This window comes from Lynx canadensis, chromosome X (assembly GCF_007474595.2).
Source record: "Lynx canadensis isolate LIC74 chromosome X, mLynCan4.pri.v2, whole genome shotgun sequence".
NCBI classification, from domain to species: domain Eukaryota; kingdom Metazoa; phylum Chordata; class Mammalia; order Carnivora; family Felidae; genus Lynx; species Lynx canadensis.
In genome coordinates this window covers 27,749,830-27,771,118 of record NC_044321.2, presented here as the reverse complement: position 1 = coordinate 27,771,118, position 21,289 = coordinate 27,749,830, and the positions used below count along the sequence as shown (strand labels likewise).

The 21,289-nt window shown below is 35.8% G+C and overlaps 1 protein-coding gene across 3 annotated transcripts in view; it reads left to right on the top strand.

Moving 5' to 3' along the window:
* DMD (dystrophin) overlaps positions 1–21,289 on the top strand; it is a 1,834,617-nt gene that overhangs the window by 430,219 nt on the left and 1,383,109 nt on the right. For all 3 annotated transcript variants that reach the window (XM_030304767.1, XM_030304766.1, XM_030304768.1), the window contains 3 exons: positions 1,208–1,309; positions 1,439–1,546; positions 9,493–9,672. In XM_030304767.1, coding sequence (XP_030160627.1) covers positions 1,208–1,309; positions 1,439–1,546; positions 9,493–9,672 — 390 coding nt within the window. The remainder of the gene's footprint in view (positions 1–1,207; positions 1,310–1,438; positions 1,547–9,492; positions 9,673–21,289) is intronic.

Genomic DNA, 21,289 nt, shown 5'->3' with positions numbered 1-21,289 from the left:
TGAGTTTACCTGTTGATGTTGATTTAAGCTATCGTTTGTTTTATCATGTGGGAACATAAGTCATATGGTCAAAAATACAAGGATTTTGAACTAATGTTGATTCAAGTTGTGTTGTCTTACCGTATTGTATTGACTTTTGACAGCACTGCCTGTTGGAAAGGGAAGCACTGTTTGCAAATCTGTTTTGAAATGTTTGTCAAAATTTTGATAGTATCTTTAATAAAGATGTTTGTCTCCAGCATCCAGCAAATATATACATATGGACATACATATATTCATATATACATACCATTAGTAGTTGGTTTATGTGATATATTCAAATAGTGTGTGTATATAAATATTAGTAACATGCTAGGGATATGGCAGTTACTATGCAGTGAATATTAAAATTTTCTCTCTAGAATACTTTGGAGACAGAGTGATTTTAAATAGTTTGTAATAATAATCTAGGTAATTTTTAAAGTCCACATGTGGAAGTAAATTAAATTGAAATTTTCTTCTACAATCAAGACATTAAGCAATTTTAATTACACAGCATTACTTTACAGAAGAGTCTTTAGGTATTCTATTTAGTAGTCAGACTTTTATCCTTTGGTATATGTTTTCAGACCTGAGAAAGATACCCATTTCACATATTATCAATACAAAATCCTCTTAAATTCTATATTTATGGCTTTGCTCTCTTACATTTACCATGGAAACATTTCAAATAGTGGTATGATAACTGCCTCAAACTTCTTGTAAGTATCTTTACTTTTCAATGTAATTTGAAAGAGTGAATGAAATAATCTAAAGACAAATGAAAGGCTTGATACGTATGTCATTATAAGCAAATCACGAAGGGTGTCCTTAAACTCCTAGTATACATAGGAGACTCATAATTAGATACTGTCACAAATCATTCATGCAATTTTATTTTATTTTTATTTTTTAAATATTTATTTTTAGAGAGGGAGAGATGGGAGCACTTATGAGTTGGGGGGTGGGCAATGAGAGAGAGGGAGAGGATTCCAAACAGGCTCCATGTTGTCAGTGCAGAACCCACTGATAGGAGTCTGTATGCCAGAAGCCATGAGATCATGACCTGAGTTGAAATCAAGAGTTGGACGCTTAACAGACTAAGCCACCTCAATCATGCAATTTTAAATGAAATTCAGTTAACAGTTAATTGTCTGCTGATGTGGTGATGGGTTGTCTGTTCCCCCAGGTACTGGGAGATAGATGGGCAAACATCTGTAGATGGACAGAAGATCGCTGGGTTCTTTTACAAGACATCCTCCTGAAATGGCAGCGTTTTACCGAAGAACAGGTGAGTCATGTGGGGGAAATTGTGTCAGTGAAAGATATGGTAAGATTTTCAATGGGAAAAAAAAAGCATATGATGATCTACTTTAGTAATTATTTATTTTCTTTTTTGGAATTATTTTATTTCTTTCAGTGCCTTTTTAGTGCATGGCTTTCAGAAAAAGAAGATGCATTGAACAAGATTCACACAACTGGCTTTAAGGATCAAAGTGAAATGTTATCAAGTCTTCAACAACTGGCTGTATGTATTTTTTAGTGTTCACAACTTTAAAAAAAAAAAACAAATAGTTGACAGTAACACCATAATTTGGTCTCTTTATTCTTTCTGATCTTAAACCAAATACTCATTGTTGTGTCTTAAATCATAGTCTGTTCAATTATATCATATTGTAAATTTTCTTTAAAATAGGAACAGCTATATTATCTTAGATGGCTTGGGCTGCTATAATAAAATACCATAGACTGGGTGACTTAAACAAATATTTATTTCTCACGCGTATGGAAGCTGGGGAGTCCCGGATCAACCTGCCAGCAGCTTTACTTTTTGGTGAGGACCCTTTTCTGATTTGTATACTGCACCTTCTTACCTTGTGTTCCCGTGGTAGAAAGAGAGGAAACTTTTGGTGTCTCTTTCCCACGTTTATTTTTTTTTTCATTTAAATTTTAGTTAACATACAGTGCAATATTGGTTTCAACGGTAGAATTCAATGGTTGATCACTACATACAACACCCTGTGCTCATCACAAGTGCCCTCCTTAATACCTATTGGCCATCTAGCCCATCTCCTATATTTTTTAAATTAATTTTTTAAATTGAGATGTAATTGGCATATCACATTACTTTCAGATGTATAGCATAATGATTCAGTGTTTGTATGTATTACAAAATGACCGCCATGATTAGTTAACACCCATCACCTCACCCAGGTACATTCTTCTTCTTGTGGTGAGAACTTTAAGGATCTATCCTCTTAACAACTCTCAGATACACATTATGTTGTTATTATTAACTGTAGTCACCATTCTGCGCATTACATTACCCATGCTTATTTATTTTATCACTGAAAGTTTGTACCTTTTGATCAACCTTCACCCATTTCCTCCTCTTATAAGGGCATGAGCTCCAACATGAGGTCTCCACCCTTATGATCTCATCTAAACCTAATAACCTCTCGAAGGCCCCACCTCTTACTACCATCACATTTTATGTAAGTGTGTGAGGGTAGGGTTCAACATCTGAACTTTGTGGGGACACAAACATTCAGTCTATAACATCACACCCACAGACCCCCCCAAATTCATATCTTTCTCACATGCACAATGCATTCATTCTATCTTATGAGCTCCAGAAGTCTTAACTGGTTCCAGAATCAGCTCTGCAGTATAAATTCCAAAGTTTCATCATCATCTAGATCAGATGTGGTAAGACTCCAGGTGCAATTCATCCTGAGTCAGACTTCCTACCTAGCTGTGACACTATGAAAGCAGGCAAGTTAAGCGCTCCCAAAATATGTTGGTGCGTCAGGCAGAGGACAGACATTCCCCTTCCAAAAATGAGAAAAAGGAAAGAAGGAAGGAGTGACAGGTTCCATATAGGTCCAAAACATAGCAAAGAAAATTCCATTAGACCTTAAGCCTCAAGAATAATCCTCTTTGGACTGATGCACTGCCCTCCAGGACCACTGGAGAAGCAGCCTCACCTCCAGGACTCCACAAGTTAGCCTTGTCTGTTCAGTTCCACAGGGCACCACCCATGTGGCCCTCTGCAGCAGCCCAACCCAGTGGCTCTGCTCCTGCGGTACTGGGGAGGGGCATCCTGCTCCGTGGACTGGAGAGGTAGACCCACTCTTTGAAACCCTGGAAGCACTAGCTCTGCTCTCTGGGCCTGTGGTGGGAGTGGTACGTCTTATAACTCGGAATCGCCTACATTATTCTTCGCTTTTCTTTAGGAATAGCACATGTTAGACAGCCTTCCTTCATTCTGTCCATTTTTCTCCATTGCTTTTAGTCTCAGCTGGCAGTGTTTCTGTTGGTATAATTCCATCTCTATTCCTGGGTTCTGTTGAGATGGCTGACTAGGTCTCTGGTTCCCACCCACACTAATCTTATCAAGTGGTCAGTCAGCCATACCCTTAGTGTTCTTTTCTGAACATATTTTCTCATTCTTTGCAATATGGATAGGCTGAGGATTTGCCACATCTTTAAATTCTAGTGCCTTTATGCCAAATGACTCTTGTTCAATTCATTTCTCTCTTCTCTCATTTTACCATGGGCAAGAGAAATCATGCCACTTTGCTTAGATATCTCCTCAGCTAAATATTCACTTTCATTGCTCACAAGTTCCACCTTCCGCAAAATGCTGGAACATGAACACGATTCAGCCAAGTTGTTTGCCACTTTATAATCAGGATCATCCTTCCTCCAGTTGGCCAATAACATCACCCTCATTTTCATCTAAGACCTCATCAGAATGACTTTTGCCATCCATATTTATACTAATATTTTGTCCGTTTTAATTTATGTATTCTCTAAAAACAGGACGCTTTCCAGGTCTCTTTCTCTGAGCCCTCAACAGAATTGCCTTTAGGAGTCATTTCACAGCAATCTCAACCTTCTCTAACCTGCACCTTGCAGGTTAGAGCACCTGAGCGCTCTCAGCCTCTACCCATTACTCACTTCCAAAGCTGTATACACATTTGTAGGTATTTGTTACAGTGGTACCCCACTTCTTGGTACCAATTCCTGTCTTAGACATCTCAGACTTCTGTAACAAAATATCACGGACTAGATGGCTTACACGGCAGACATTTATTTCTCACATTTCTGGAAGCTTGGAAGTATGAGATCATGGTGCCAGCAGATTTGGTTCCTGGTAAGGTCCCTTTTCCTGGCTCTTAGCGTCTTTTAGCTGTATCCTCACATAGCAGCAGAATTAGAGGAGGATCCGATGCCTCTTTCTCTTCTTCTAAGGGCACTGATCCCATTGTGGTGCTCTACTCTCTTCTCATCTAAACCCAATTACCTCCCAAAAGCCCATTCTCCTAATATTACCACAGCAGAGGCTTCAGCCCTCATTTCATGAATTTTGGAGGAATACGAACATTAATTACATTAGATGTAGGCAGATTGGCAACTATGGTTTTCAAAAAACAATTGTACTTTTGAAAAAAATATACCATCCCTGGAATAAGAATTCAGTTAAAATAAAAAGGTAACACTGAGAAGTACATAGGAATGTTCTGTATAGTTCTAAACAGTATGTGGTTCTAAAGTAATAGTCTAAATTAAATTCTTTGAGAAATCGAAGTATAAGAAGTGATTATCCTCACATAAGGGGCTTATACCTTCATTTGGAAAATTAGAAAAAATATTAAAGCAAACCAGTAGCATTAATTATAAGTGCCTGCGTGTTTTGAAAAATAAGGGAACTTTGGCAATAAAAGAACATCACAGAGGGCTTCAATGAGATATTTTAGTTTGAGTGAAAACGTAGAGGATTAGAAAAGACCTCTAAAGCTTCTCTTCCACTGTGAACTTGATTATTTGGCTGTGTAGTAGAGGGCAGTGTAATATTAAGAGCTTAATTTTTCAAATAAAATATTCCAAAGTTAGAATTTCTTCTTGTTGTTTTGATAGAGCGATTCTCTTAAATGCTAACTTGATGTTAACTCTAATATAAAACAAAGGTCTGTTATAAATAACATTTTATAATTTTACCTAAATGAAATGATTTATATCTGTATTGATATTGTATGACATAATTAAATCATTTATTTAAAGCTGATCTTAAATATGTTTCCCCAGTTAAATGTGTATCATGTTCCCAAATATTGATTTGTATCATATATTTTTGCTCCATAGTTACTGATCTTTAGGCTTTTAATTTAAAATTGATTCACAAATATATTGCTTGTCATCACAAGCTAGTTTCTTATGGAAGAGAATTCACTCCTCAAAAAAGATATACTTTCTGGAGTGATTTGACCACTAAAGACAAATTTCAGAAAAGTGATCTGTATTTGTATCAAAAGAATGCAAAAATGTCAGTGATGTATTTATAATTTTGTTCCACAGCTGATGAGGAGCCGCTAAGAACTTGATAGAATTCATATTTGCATTTTTGGAATACTCTTGGGTAGTAAGGAGGCCAGTTAGTGGAACTGAACTAAGTAGCCTTGGGTATGAAAAGGAGGAACTAGACAAGGTTATTTCAGAAGAGGATATTGAGGCCCAGGGGAAAACACACACACACACACACACACACACACACACGGCATGCATAAGCTATCAAAGACCATTAGTAGCAGAGTCAAATTGAGCACCAAGACATCCAGACTCAGGTCCAGCCCTTTTAAGCTATTTCAGAACTCCTCATATCATTTGGTTCCTTGACAAAAAAAGAACTGTGATCGAGAACCATCATTTCTAACAGTCAAGCGCTACTATGTTGACATTTTTGTGAATAAAAGACTTGACTAACCTCAGGACCATGAAAATGCTCAGTAATTATCCAGTATGATTAAAATTCAAATTATGTCACCTTACTTGTGAACAAAGTGAAAATATGTTTTGTATAAGTCTAACCGTTTGATAGTTTAAGCCAATTAACAAAATCTGACAGCTGGTCTAGAATTTGAGGTAAAATTCCCCTGCTGACTCAGGCAGTGAATAAGAATTTAATGTTCATTAAAATATGTCACAATCTGAGACCCAAAACAGGTACCATCTGTCACCAGTTCCTACTACATACCTAGGTATAGATAAAGTGTGCTCAAACTCTTTTATTTATAATCAGTGCAATTTGTTTTTGAAATATTATCACTAATAGCCCATGGGATGTTCTCCTACTTTTCATTTGAGGTGGGAAGTGAGGAGTCAAGTATTTCATTTCCTCTTGATCTGTGCTTTTATCCAAACCATGTAGATCTGTTATTTTTCACGGCCAAAACTGATTTTTTATTTGATGTAAACGATCAAAAGCAAAGGAGAGAAGAAACTGTGGCCCTTAGGCGGATTCTAAAACAGAATCAGTTAGGCTCTCACAGGAAGGCCCAAATTTAAAAGAAATAGGTTCCTGGGTGAGTTTTCTGTTGCCGTGAGGACCTGTGGTGTTTTCTGGGGAAGGACCACCCTGGGAAGCATGGTGGTCCACAGGCCTAGGGTGTGCAGGGGCTACAGCGGACTGTGGAATTGAGGACATTCTCAAGTGGCTGCAAGCACACGGCAGGGTTGAAGTACTTACAGTGGCTCAGCAGGTCCCTGCTGATAGTGCTGGTACCAAGACTTGAAACCTCACCTCCTGTTACCAATTAATCCAAGTAGAATCGATGGTTCTCAAGAAGTGTGGTCCCCAGACTGGCAGCATCAGCATCACCTAAGAACTTGTTAGAAATGCAAATTCTTAGGTTCCATCCCAGACCTACTGACTCAGAGGGCCTGGAAGTTGGGCCCAGAAATCTGCATTTTAGAAAGGCTTCTAGGTGATTCTGATTCCCCCAGGGATTTCCTGGCCTCTTTGTAAGGATACATTCATTTTGCACTTGAAATCATCTTTTAATGACCACATAGAATATGTCTGTTCTGTCTTCTCGGGCAGCTTATCTATCTCTCGTCCCTCTTTACTACTGGCCTAATCTGGTTTATTGACTGTACCTCCCTGCCTATTTTGGTTATAGGTCCAACTGCTTGGCCTCTTTGCAAATAAAATAGATTTCTTCTTTTAAAATCCTGGGTGACCTCTGCCATGTGTAAATTTTCTAGAGCTTCCTTTTTCTTCCTGAGTTTTCCAGAGCTCTGTGGTTCTCTGGCACTCAAACACTTGTAATTAGTTTTTGATAAGCAGAGAGACATCTTTTTTTATACTCTAATAATAAACAGCAATTAAATCATAGTAATTTAATATGTACACATAAAATGGAAGCATCCAAGTGTTGATAGCCAAGGATAGATGGGAGAAGGTACTTCAACACCGTGATTCAGTGCATCCGGCAGCACCTGGATTTCTTGTCTTCTCCCTCTGTTGGGTGTGGTAGGAGAGTCCTTTGGGTAGTGGGAGTTCATGAAGAAAGAGAAAGAAATATTCTCCCAACAAAGGAAACAAACTGAAAACTAACCTGCCATCACCATTTTTAAAACTATAGATTTAAAATTTACTAGCTAGAAGCTTTGTTTAGTACAGTGCTCTTGTATGGATTTAGGTAAACATATGTAAATTCAGTAATTCCACAATTTGATTATAATAATGTTTTTACTTCACCTTGAATCCATTTTTTCCTAAAAGTATTCTTTAATGGTGATTTGACTTCCTTTCCCTTTATTTTTGTGATGCTCACCAAGTGTTTCTTCATTGGGCTTAATCTTCACACAGGAAGCTTACTGTCATTTGCCACTAAATCTCTTTGGGTATCCAATTAGTTTTATATATCATCTAAGAAAAACTCTTTACATGATATGAAGTTGCCCATGAATTTCCAACACAAATGGTTTCCTCTTCTTCAGACATAACTCTCAGTTCCTTGTTCTGAAATGTTTCCAAATCATTGCATATTTAGCTTAAATAATGGCATACCCCTTAGCCTTGTGCATACAGCTATTTAAATTAGCTCCTGAAGCCCTGAGAGAGCCAAAGAGGATTGTATTTACGTCTTTATATTTTAAAATGCATGCCTTTAATTCTATCATAACTTTTCCCTCCCCCCAAAAAAACCTGAAATGGCTTAGAACAAAACAAACACATGCCAAAAATTAAAAGAAAAAAAAAAAGATTAGGATGCCATAAAGGGATTGGAGGAATCTACAAATTCAGATTTGGGTCCCAGCTCTAGACAGGTAGCATAAACTATTGTTTTATTACTAGCCCAAAATGCATTTAAATTTAATGGAGAGCTCACGTGGATTAAACAAACAAAATCAACATATAAAACCAATGCATTACTAAGTTACTACAGTGAAAGTTTTATTTTGATATGCATTCATCTTATGAATCTTAACTCATTTTGATTTATTGCATTCTTTCAAACTGAGAGAAAACAGTGAAAAAAACCATAATTGTTGAGGGAAAATTAGAAATGAACTCCCCAACTAGCTTTTATACCTTAAACGTGGCATGCACTAGGAATCCAGTATAAAAGTACACCAGGTGAAGCAGATTCTGAATAAAGGATGAACTCCCAGAGCGTTCTTCAGAGCCGTCAGTGCAGGCAGCATGCCAGAATGAGCTACATAAAGCGTCCCTTGCATGGGAGGTGGTGTATTAATTTCTCTGTGTACATGACATGTCAGTTCATTAGCAATTGGTACATCTGTTTCATGATCATTTGTTTGCCATGTGAAATATTAGTTATTCTTAAATTTGCATTTGTTTTGGAAAGACAGGTCTCACTGTTCACTTTATGTTCATTGTACTTGTTGTGGCGAAAAGGAGGGGAAAAAGGAGGGGATTATAGCAAAGAAGCTATAAAATAATTGCCTCTTCTTTCTTTTTGTTCTTTGTTGGCAAGCTAAGTCCGGAACTAGTGTTTGGGAGCCAGAGATTGGATTTCCCAAAGTGTAGGGTGACCTTAATGGATAAAGTGAAAGAATAAGGTGCCCGGATCTACTGATTTCATATAAGCCACTTTGTTTATTCATTCCATTTCAACCAAAGGGCGGGGGTCACCCTCTATAACTCACAAAAACTTTGAAAATAGGGATGTTATCAAAATTACTCCATAAAACACATATGTACTTAGAAAACATATGAAGTGATTCCAAAGGATTTATATCACGCTCAGTTGCTTAGTTCTGTTACTTAATGGGCTTTTAAATTCGCTTTAGAAGATAATTACTCAGATAGCCAAATGTTAATTGAGTAACAGATACTAAAAAAATTTAAAAGTAAACTTCCCTTTGAGTAACACTACTTCTTTACTTGTGAGTTCCTCAGATGTTTCTAAGTAGCTCCTAAGTTTCTCTACTAGGTGTTTTTCTACATCTGACTTTTATTTTTCTTTCTCTTCAAGCTTCTTGGGAAGATTATTTGGATTATAATCTTCTACTTAGATTCTTATGGGCTCTTGCTCCTTTGCAGGCATGATTGCAGTCTTTTTGTATCTATGCAAATGAGAAAATACATGCAAAAACAATTTGAACTATACTGTTTTATAAAATGTTACGGGGCTTATTATGTATTCTTTCCTGTTTTAACAGGTTTTAAAAACAGATTTAGAAAAGAAAAAGCAAACCATGGACAAACTCTGTTCACTCAACCAAGATCTTCTTTCAACCCTGAAAAACACATTGGTAGCCCAAAAGATGGAAGCATGGCTGGACAACTTTGCCCAGCGTTGGGATAATTTAGTCCAAAAACTTGAAAAAAGTTCTGCACAGGTTAGTGATCCTAATTACTTACCCTGTAATGAATCATCTTTGAGATTCTTGAAATCCTCATTCAAGGCAACAGTATTATAACTCTACAAAGGATATCACTGGATTAGTCCTTGCAAAGTAGTCATTTGAATAAAAAATATGGCTTGTCTTGATAGTGGAGAATGTGGGAGAGGTCAAGGAGTGAGTGCTGATTGACTGAACTAGTTCTTGCCTTAGAGTGTAATTCCTTCCAGTTAAGTGGGAATGAGGATCTGAGTGACTTAGAGCAATTGGACCGAGTGCTAGGGACTTTGTCATCACAACCTGACCCCAAATCACAGATTCTAGAACCTTGAGTGCTGTTAGTTGATCCCTACATTTTACATGTGAGAAAAATGAAACGTAGGGAGGAAAAATGAATTGTCCAAGCGAAGTTGGTGATAGGAGCACGGCTCAGGCCCAGGTCCTTTGATTTTACTGAAGACTCTGTTTTATTAGGATGAGTAAGGATCTGTTCATTGCATGTTCTTTGTGCCACGAACAGTTAAATCATAACACTAACACACAGGCTGTGGATTAGGAAAGCATCTGTGTACCCTTGTAGTGTCATAATGTGGCTTTCTGGTAAGACTTTTAAAAGTTTTGGTAATTTAAAGGAAATGGGATGATTTTAAAGTAGAAACCTTTGTTATCTGATGTTATTAGATGGTGGAATTGTGGGTAGTCATTCAAAATATTAACATTATATATAATAGCATTTAACACATTATGCCATATTATTTTCCATTATAGAAGCTAACTTTTGCTAATCGGTTGTAGTCCATAGCTCAAAGCACCATTAACACATCTCTATGAAAGCTATGACCACATTCGGTAGCTTTAGGCATTCATTTCCTTTGTTATGAGACAGTGAAGGGAATTTGTTTTCCTGAGACTTGACATTTGATAAGTATGAAATGTTTGAAATGTTTGTTGAAAGATGAAATGAAGTTTAAAATATTTCTTCCAGAAATATAATTTAAGAAAATGTTACCAGGCAATGTATACGATTTTCAGTCACAGTTGAACTTTCTTTTTGAAATTAAATTCATACTTAAAATTTTAAATTTGAAGGAGTGTACATTGTAATCATTTCCCACGCAGTCATTGGGCATTAATAAAAATTCCATGTGTTTTCCAGTGAATATATTTTTAGCATTTGCTTGAATGAGTAGTGATTTTATAACCATGTCATAATTCTTCTTACTATATATGATCTGGCCATGGCTAGTTTGCATTAACACTGGAATTTATGTAATAAATATGTGAGACATGAGAACATTTGACACTTTTTAAATCAACAATGATATCATTCCAATATGTACCCATTGGTTCCGTAGATTATTGGTGCTATAAAATGGTCGGTTACCATGTTAAGAAGGATTGGCATTACCTTATAAAGAAAACTGTTTAGAAATGCATCCCTTTAAAGGGTTACGTTTATGGAGATGTAACTGTTAACAGTAGGTCATGTTCTTGTTCACTTGTATTATATCTAGTGCTTTTTAAACTTGAGTCTGCATAATAATCACCTGGGAAACTGATTAAAATGCATAGTCCTAGATTGCATGCTCAGAAAATCTCACTTAGTGAACCAGTAATCTGCATGCAGCCTTTGATAGTCTGCAGACCATATTTTTACTAAACACTGAGTTAACAAGACAGTGACACATTGAGCAATACCCACGTTGTGGTTTACTTCCACAGTGCTGCCTGAAATGGGGAAATTGGAGACCTTTCTATGACTGCAGTATTTAAATATACTTATCTCTTTGGAATGAGCCTACTTTCTAAAAAAAATGTTGTGCATATCATCAAAATGTTACTGATTTGTTATTCTAGTTGGTAAAAAACCTTAGCAACCTTGTTTTTAATGGCCTAAAATTATAAGACTACTGCCTATGGTACTTATTCACCTTCCTGTTTTTGAAATTTTCAAAACCTATAATAAAAAACCACTAGTTCTGGTTCATACAGTTCTTTATAAAATGATGTCCAATATACAGTACAGCATGTATCCACTGTATTTGCCAATAAAATAAAGTCACAGACATGACAGCATTTTGGAGGAAAAAAAAAAAACACTGGTGTTCTTGATATATAGGGCATACTGTTCAGTGAGTCTGGAGGGCTTTTTGTGATTCACTATGTTTTTTTTTAATTTTTATTTTCAAACATTTATGCACTACTATACCAGATCGTAAGCAGATACATAGACTTATATTAGGCAGGTTGCTTTTTGGAACACTAAGCTTCAGCTTTTCTACAGTTCGATTTCTGGTTTTGTTCATTGCGCCCCCCCATCCCCCACCAAAGTAACTATCATAGGCCCAGTCCAAATCACTGCTGAGGTGAGTTGGGAGTCTAAGGAAGATAAAAATGAAGGTACCCGAGGACAGAGGAATTGAAAGGGAGATAGAGCAAGCCATGAACTAGTATCTTATAACTAAAAAAGCCCTTGAATTTCTTCCTTGCGTGTAAAATTGAACTTGATTGAAAGAACATGGGAAGATGTCCAAGAATGTTGAGGGTAAGGTTGTGACTTTGAAGAACAAAGCTCTCTTGTATGCACATTTTCTAGCATGTTTGCAGGAGTAGAGATGTTGTGAGAATCAGTCCCATTAATGACATGATATACTTAGTCTTCTAAAAATCCTTTTTAGAATTAGTTTAAGGAATGAGGAAAATCTGGTAATGGTTAAAATCCAGTAGGATATAGGAATTGTGACTGAGGTGACAGGGTATCCAATCATGGTGACATTAAAGGACATGTGTGCCCGAATGTTTGAGTGCTATTCAGGTCAAAGCTTTGAGGGATTTTGACCTTAAGAAATAGTAGCATGGCAAGAGATCAAAATATGAAGAAAAAAATCAACTGTGAGGCTGTTCTCTTGCATTTCAAAGTCAGGGCTGGCTTGACTAATGCCTGGACACAAGCTCAGGACGCTTAAGTTGATAAAAAAGGTGGCGTAAGAAAATAGAAATACTTTCTGTTCCCCAAAGTTAGGAAGAATAATAACCCTTGCTATGTGAATGCTTAAGAAAAGACAACAAATCAAATAAACTCTGGATTGACTTATTTAAATACTCAAATGACCCTCTGTGTCCTCTACATTTTTTTAATAAATATGCTTGTTGAAATTTAGTTTTTTTTTTCCTAAATGCTGTAACACTGATGAATGTATTTTTATCTTGATTATAATTAGGGAATATGATAGACAGAAGTTCATTATAGTTAATACTTTAAACTTACATATAATTTTAGTGATTTGAAACATTTTTCCCCATTTAACTGAAATCATACATACCTCGGAAAGGGCATAATAGTCATGTACTTTATAATGTATTATGGTAGTTTAAGTTAAACTTGGCATTAGGTGTTTAAATGTAACAATATATCTAAACGAGTCCAAAAGTTCCTTAGTTTTGTCATTTTTTTAGCAGAGTAAATTATCTTCTTTGCCAAAAGTTAAGGGACATTTTATGACACATACAAGTTTATACATCTCATTCCCATTTTGTGAATATTTTGCTGTATTTCCATTGACCATTTTTGCAATGTTCTGAACTATAAGCACAAATATCTTAAAGATAAAATGAATATACCTAGGATTCTCCTCTCCTTGAACATGAGAGTACATGTTTATGCTGTTATTTCTGTATCTGTAGTTACAGATGCCCAAACGGAGTAAGTGATCATTATGTATGTATATATCTATTCTATAACGTTTGTCTCCTGCTGGGAGTTTTAAAACTCTTGCCAGACATATGAATAGTGTAAAACGTGGTTGAACATAATAAGCCAGTATTTTTAAGAATACCAGAAATGCAAATGGGGCATTCAGAAGTATTAAGATTAACATTTCTCTATTTACTTTTTTTTTTTTTTTTAATTTTTTTTTTCAACGTTTATTTATTTTTGGGACAGAGAGAGACAGAGCATGAACGGGCGAGGGGCAGAGAGAGAGGGAGACACAGAATCGGAAACAGGCTCCAGGCTCTGAGCCATCAGCCCAGAGCCCGACGCGGGGCTCGAACTCACGGACCGCGAGATCGTGACCTGGCTGAAGTCGGACGCTTAACCGACTGCGCCACCCAGGCGCCCCTTTACTTTTTTTTTTTTTAGTTCATTCTCATTTTTTAGAGATCCCTCTTTTTATTCTCCACAAAATATTTTACGTGCACATTCTGACTGTGCCCACTCTCAAAGCATTGTTTTGTAGATCTATTGATACTTAAGATGTAGTTAGAATTGGTTTGCCTCTCTTCTTTTTGCCAATGATTTTAATTCACAACACTCTAAGGCCTTTCCATTGACAACCCTTTTCATTGGTTCCTGAAAGTTCTCTAAGCCTCATCAACCTGATGCCAATTTAAAAAATGGTTTTATAAAACCTAGAATTAAAATAAAATCCTTCACTTATTTTAGGTTTCTATCTTATTCAAGGACTACCTGAATTCATAGACTAACCATCTTGAATTTTAGTTAATTGTTTAAGTTAACAGTTATATCAGAAAACTTCCAAGTTACAGCTCAAATAACTTTGGAAATGAACTGTATTCTTTTCCTACCTCCAACTAAAGTAGGTGTTTGAGAATTGCCCTTGTCTATCAGTGTAATAGTTACTATGTTATAAATTCGTTGTCTACGATAACATGATGTAGGCACTGAAGATTTAAGAGACAAGAGCTGAGTTAACTTTTGGAATCTCTCATTACTTCTTTATAAAAAGGGAAGTTTGGGCTAGGAAGATTTCCATAACAGTATTCTTCGAGTTCTAAATGCATGTGATATGTTTCTCTTTGTTTGAAATTTTATATAAAACTCTGGAGTAATTAGTGAAGAATTTCCAACTATCTCTGCTATATCAGTCTCACTGTCAGCTGGAAGATGATAATGAAAATACACTTCTCATCCTGTAAAAGAAGACTGACTTCTGAAATGAGTATATTTCACTCATCAGGAGTATGTGATTAAGATACATTGAAAATAAAATGATCAGTGTCTATATGATATATTTATTCTTTACAGACAATAAATGAAATACCACATAAAGAAAACATAAGTTTTTGTCTCAGTGTATACTTGATCATCTGCATCCCTAGTTAAAGAAGGTGTTTCATTACTTCATGTCAGGTGGATCAGAAAAAATAAATTTCATTGCTCCTTGAATTTTTGCAGATGCACTTAATTCACACAGTTGCTCAAAATCAGTGTTTAATATGAATCCTGAATCCAACACGAGTCTCTTCTTTCTGATAATTTGTACAAAATATAATATGAAGCGAGGGATAAAATACATGAAATTGAACAGTTTTATAGAATAAGCCTTCTTAATTATTATATATTTTATTTCAAATAGAAATACTTCTTTTTTTGATGTCTTTTGAATATAGATTGTAAGTATGCTCATGATTCCAATGTTTTATCTTTTCAAGATGTTCTATTGCCTTATTATCAGTATCAAAACAAGACCGTAATTAATAATAAAATTTAGGCGTGCCTGGGTGGCTCGGTCGGTTGGGTGTCCAACGTCATCTCAGGTCATGATCTCACATTTCATGGGTTCAAGCCCCGCGTAGGGCTCTGTGCTGACAGCTTAGAGCCTGGAGCCTGCTTCAGATTCTGTGTCTCCCCCTCTCTCTCTGCCTTTCCCCTGCTCACGTTCTGTCTGTCTGTCAGTCTGTCTCTCAAAAATAAACAAAAGTTAAAAATAAATAAATAAATAAATAAATAAATAAATAAATAAATAAAATTTAGTTATCATACCACTCTCAAGAACTTTGGTACTCCTTTTATACTCCCCTTAGCCATGGTAATTCCTCTGTACTTGTTCATGGGAGATAGGATTCTATAGCCTTTTGATTAGTCACTCAGCCTCCTTTATGAGCACCTGATATTTTTTACCCCAGGTTTCTCACAAAGTTCAACATGTAAAATTCTTTCTGTTGCTTAGACTTGTAAATCCTCACACCATCAGATATTTGAGCCTTGTGCTACTATGCCTGTGGAGATGGTTTTAAGCCTGGCTCGTAATTATGTGCTAAAGCTATTGCTATGTTTATGCAGTATATTTTAAACTGTAGAACTGCAGTTCTTCCATACCTATTAAAAGTCAATTGATGGGGCGCCTGGGTGGCTCAGTCGGTTAAGCGTCCGACTTCAGCTCAGGTCATGATCTCACAATCTGTGAGTTCGAGCCCCGCGTCAGGCTCTGGGCTGATGGCTCAGAGCCTGGAGCCTGCTTCAGATTCTGTGTCTCCCTCTCTCTCTGCCCCTCCCCCGTTCATGCTCTGTCTCTGTCTCAAAAATAAAATAAACGTTAAAAAAAAAATTGAAAAAAAAAAAGTCAATTGATCACTGTAAAGTAATGTATGTAAAAATTACACAGCAAAAAACTCTGTTCCATAGTTGTCAACCTGATTATAATTTTTTAAATTTCAGGTATTGAAGTTGTTTGATTTTCCCCAAATTTAATTCGAGTTTATCAGGAGCTGAAAGGCATTAAAAGATTGTCATATGCCATTGTGTGCATTTTCAATCTTCTTCTGACTTTATATATGCACGTGTGTATATATAAAGACACACTTAAAGGAAAATCACCGTTCAGAAATGTGAGCAGGTATAGCAGCAAGTGAACATTGACCCTTGGATTTACATTTCTGTTCTGCCACTTACAAGCTGTGTCTGCCTCGAACTTTTACCTCTTATCTGTAAAATGGCAATAATATTATTATTTAGTCTTAGAGCCATGAAGTAATGACAGCCACCATTTAATAAGCCTTCATTGCACGTACTTTTCTAAGTATTTTCAATATGATAATGAATGCAAAGCACTTAGCATAGTGCGTGGGACATGCAAAGACCTTTGTAATTGGTAGGTATTATACGCATTAGTATTTTAATAATAATGAAGATGACATGATAAAGTAGATAACTGATTCTTCGTAACTTGAATTTTTTTAGTAAGTTTCTTTAACTGTTCAAATAGTAGAATATTTCCTAATGCAAGAAGTAGAACTCTGCAACCCCGAAGAACTTATAAAGGCAAGAATATTTAAATAATTACATGGAAGAATCAAAGATGCAATTAAGAATACAGCCAAAAAAACCCCAGCACCAACAGAGTTAATTTAAAATGTGAGAGAAGGTGGTAAGTACAACTAGTTGCCCCTAAGGAACCAGAAAAAAGTGGTTGAAATGTTTCCTTTCATTGTATCCCCTTTTATATTCTTTAAATATGCTTGAATATACGTACATTTCCCATCCAAATGTGCATTTTAGACAAATGGAAGAGAAGTTGGCAAGAATTTTATTGTTTGAGAGTAGTTTGATTCCTCCAGAACTACCAAAACTGTACAACCTTACTGCAAGATGTATGCCCTAAGACTATCAAGAGGCTGGGCAAATGCTCTTCCAGTTTTTCTCACAGGAGGAAAATGTAACTTTTGGAAATTAACACATGTCACCTTATGAGTGAGAAGTTTCAGTAGAGAATTTTTTTTTTTAATTTTCTATGAACATTTAGAAAAGATAGCAGTTATTACTAATAGGTATCGAGAAAACTTTCTGTGTTCAGACATTACATAACTTAATTCTTGAAACTAAGACTTGGCTACATAATTTTTGGGGCCCAGTGGAAAATGAAAATGCAGGGCTTCTTATTCAAATATTATCGAGAATGTCAACAGTGTGGCAGCAGAGCATGAAACGAAGCCTGGGTTTCTTTGAGTGAAGGGACCTGGGTCGCCATAAGTTGCCTGGCATGAGGGTGGCGTTGTTTGCAGCAGCCTTGTGAGACATCTGTTGCCATTCCTATTATTTATATGAAGAAAAGAAGGCAAGAGTCTGAGACACAAATGAACCTACACTAAATGCTATCATATGTCAACTGTGGACCTGGTGTTTGAGAATTGTGAGACCTGGCTCAAAGACCCCCACTTTTAATCGCTGTAAGAAGTCTAAACGAACTCTTTGCCATTTTTACTAGCTGATTAACTGACAGATCAAGGAAATACTATTTAAAAACGAATACATTTTATTTGCATGACGACATTTGGAAGTCATTTTCAATATACTAATAATCAAAATGGAAGTGTGTGGGGGATGGGTGAAATAAGTAAAGAGGATTAAGAGTATACTTAAATTGATGAATACTGAGGAATGTACAGAATTGTTGATTCATTATACTGTACACCTGAAACTAATGTAACACTGTATGTTAATTGAGCAAAAAAATGAGGAAAGGTGACTGAATAAGAATTTAGTTAGGTACACTCAATGTTTGTTGAATATAATGCAAACTATGTTATATTCTAATTTTGACCCTGCTCTACTCAGCTTTTTAATGGAGACCTTAAGTCATTCTTATTAGATTTTTATTTGTCCTGATGTTTAGTTGTTTTAATGTATTTGGATGACATAATTCCATAGTTCTAAAGATACATGGGAATGATAGACTTAAAACAACAATTTGAACAGAAAAGTTCTGAAATTTTTCTCTGCCTGCAGAAGCAACATTTAGCAGAAAATGTTTTATTGTAGAAAGTTGGAAAAAAGAATATAGAAATATATAGTCTACGATTGAAATTACCTGTGCTTTCTCTGCCAAAACATAATCACTGATAGTTATATTTTGCATTCTTCACTCGGTACTATAATGTAAACATTTTCCAATGACATTGAAAATGTTTGGCACATGTACAATAACTCTATCACATGCCTGTCCTGTAATTTCTTGAAGCCAGTGCCTCCAGACATTAAGTTTTTTTCTGTTTAACCATTATGCTGATCCTATGAACAGGGACAATTGTTACATGCAGCCTATAGCATCAAATACATTTAAATATGAGGCTATTGGCTGAGGGAAATTTGCTTATGAACACTTAAGAAGAAACTACCTTGATTACTGGATGTTTAGTGTATGTAATTAGTTTGCATACTTGTATTTTTCATGTGGCACACACTTGTCTCACAACTGTTTGTGTGTTTGTCACCTTCACTACTATGCTGTAAGATCACTAAAAATCGAGATTCCATTTTATGCATTTCTGAATGTTCCGTAGTGATACATTTAGACTATATGTTGGAATTTAATTAAAACGTGATTCAGCTGCTGAGCAACTCATATAATTTTAGTTTGCCTTAATTACATAGGAGGTCCAAAGCTAAGAAACCTAAGTTTAGGAGCACCAATCAGATTAAATCTAACTCTAGCCCATACCTGGTATTTTAAAACTCGGAAATAAGATTTATCAGAGTCATGATTATCAGTCTTCACATCTTTAAGACTGTCAGGAACAATACTCAGCTTCCTCTGTGTTGGTTCAGGGTTCAAAACAAGCTTTAAATGAACCAAGTCATAATAAGGCAGGCTTCCATTAGGTGTAAAACTTTGCTAATGGGAAAATTTGCTACCATATTCAGGAAGGAGTTGTCTCCTTCTGGGAATAGTAAATCCTATAGTAAGTGTAAGGTTATACTAAATGACCTCCATAATCCCTTCCTCTCTGTGTTTCTAATGATTCTAACACATAATTAAGTGTTTACAGTCAATAAACTAAAAGTCATGGGGGAAACGTAGTAGTTGACCTTGTGGTTTTTATTTGATTATATGGCTAGGTTTTGAAAGTTATTATTAATTTGTCATATATAACAAATAATATCCTATGGCTACAGGGTCAGTGCACCATTGTTGTTGTTGTTTTCATCCTGAAGGAAATGGAGGAATATTTCCAATTATAGTAATGATTATAGTGTAGAACAATTGCAGGTTTGTGTCTCACTATTAATTCATTAAATAGATTATTTTTTCTTTCTTAGAAGGTTTGCCATATTCCTAAATGCCTTTTCATAGTATGTGTTGTTGCCATTTCTCTTTAACCTCCCCTCCATGGGTACATCTATCCAGTTTAATAAGTATCAATGAGAAGATATTATAACTTTATAGAAATTAACTCCATAGCCAGATATTCAGTAGCACAAATGTTTCACAACATTAGATACAACTGTAAACAGTAGGTTGCATTTTCAGAATTTCTGCATTCTGGTACCTAACATAAAATTAAAATTTCCCCCGAACAGTATTCCCTTCAAGCCATCATTGTATACAAAAAAAAATTTGCTCGTGGTTAAAAAATACTGTTCTGAAATAATGAAATACTCTTGGAATCCTCCTCAAAAACTACATTTTTTATTTATTAAAGGTAAACTTAATTTGATTATGTAATGATCATTTTGTGTTGAGTGCAGGTAGGTTTGAGGTTATATTTTAAGTATTTCTTGACAGCTGTGTTACTTTCTGCCTCCATTTTGGTGTAACTTGTCAACGGACTGTATAAGTATTGTTTGAGGCTCAATGATGGATTCTAAATCATGAATCCATGGAGATCTTAAAGAAGATAAAACCAGTGCTTGACACATGTGTAAACTCAGTATTTCTTAATGTCCTTTAAAAAAAACAAACAAACAAAAAAAACAAAACAAAACAAAAAAAAAACTAGCCTACCGAAATGGAAGTCTCTAAGTCCTTGACATATGGAAGGGCAGCATTTCTAAAATGTATTTGTCAAAACCAATTTTTACACAAGACATTGTGACAAAAGATTTCATTACATCACTGACAATTGCCTCTTTGGAACCTGCAATAAGAAGATCCTGAGGCTTCCCTGATTTCCTCCCATTGAAGGAATCAGTCATGTGTGAGGTAGAGGTTATCCCAGACCCTTTCCATACCTCTTGGCATGGTCAGGAAAATTAGTCAAACTGATTTGAGCTCAGTCAGATCCCTAGCTCTGTGCACGTCAAGTACCTATAAATGGATCTAATGAAGGCCTCTTTTGGTCTCCCTGTACATTGATCTTCCAAATGATTTAGATTACTAGAAGAGTAATAATGATTAACATCTCAACAGGTAACTATTCAGTTCTAATCACAGGAGGACTGTGTGAGAGGGAGTTGGTGGTTAGGGAAGGAAGGGAGAGTGTCTCCCCATTGCACAGCTCATCTGGTATTGCCCATTTACTGAGGTGATGGCTTCTCATCAGTTGGATCACAAACCATATTATTCCAAACAGTGGTGATCTCCACTTAATGGATGGTTTTTTAAAAGTCTAAACACAAAGTTAGTGTGCTTCTAAACCAAGAAGTATCTTTAATGCTAACGGTGGAAACTCAAGTATTTTAAGTTACTAATTAAACAAGGGTAGTATGCTTTTTAGCTTAAATATGCTTTTGGGCTAGTAGGTACTTTATGTTAACCTTTTTTTTTTTGTAGTCTTAAAGGGTATTTCACTTATTTGATTAAAAAGTCATTTATTGTCAAGTTCAAATAATTTTGTCTAAAAAGGTGTGGATGATAACTAATTAGTATATATGATAACTAAATATGCATTCACCATACTAATAAGCATCTGCGGTATGCTAAGGCAATGAAGTTGGTGCTGGTCTACCTTATAAAATTTATATTAATGTGGTAAGCACTTTAAACAGTACGTTTAATTAACTGTCAGAGTGAAACCCTACATTTTTCTCCTTTGCCCGCCCCCCCTTTATTTCCCATAGCTTGACCAATCAATTGAAGAGACGCTAAGTTTACTT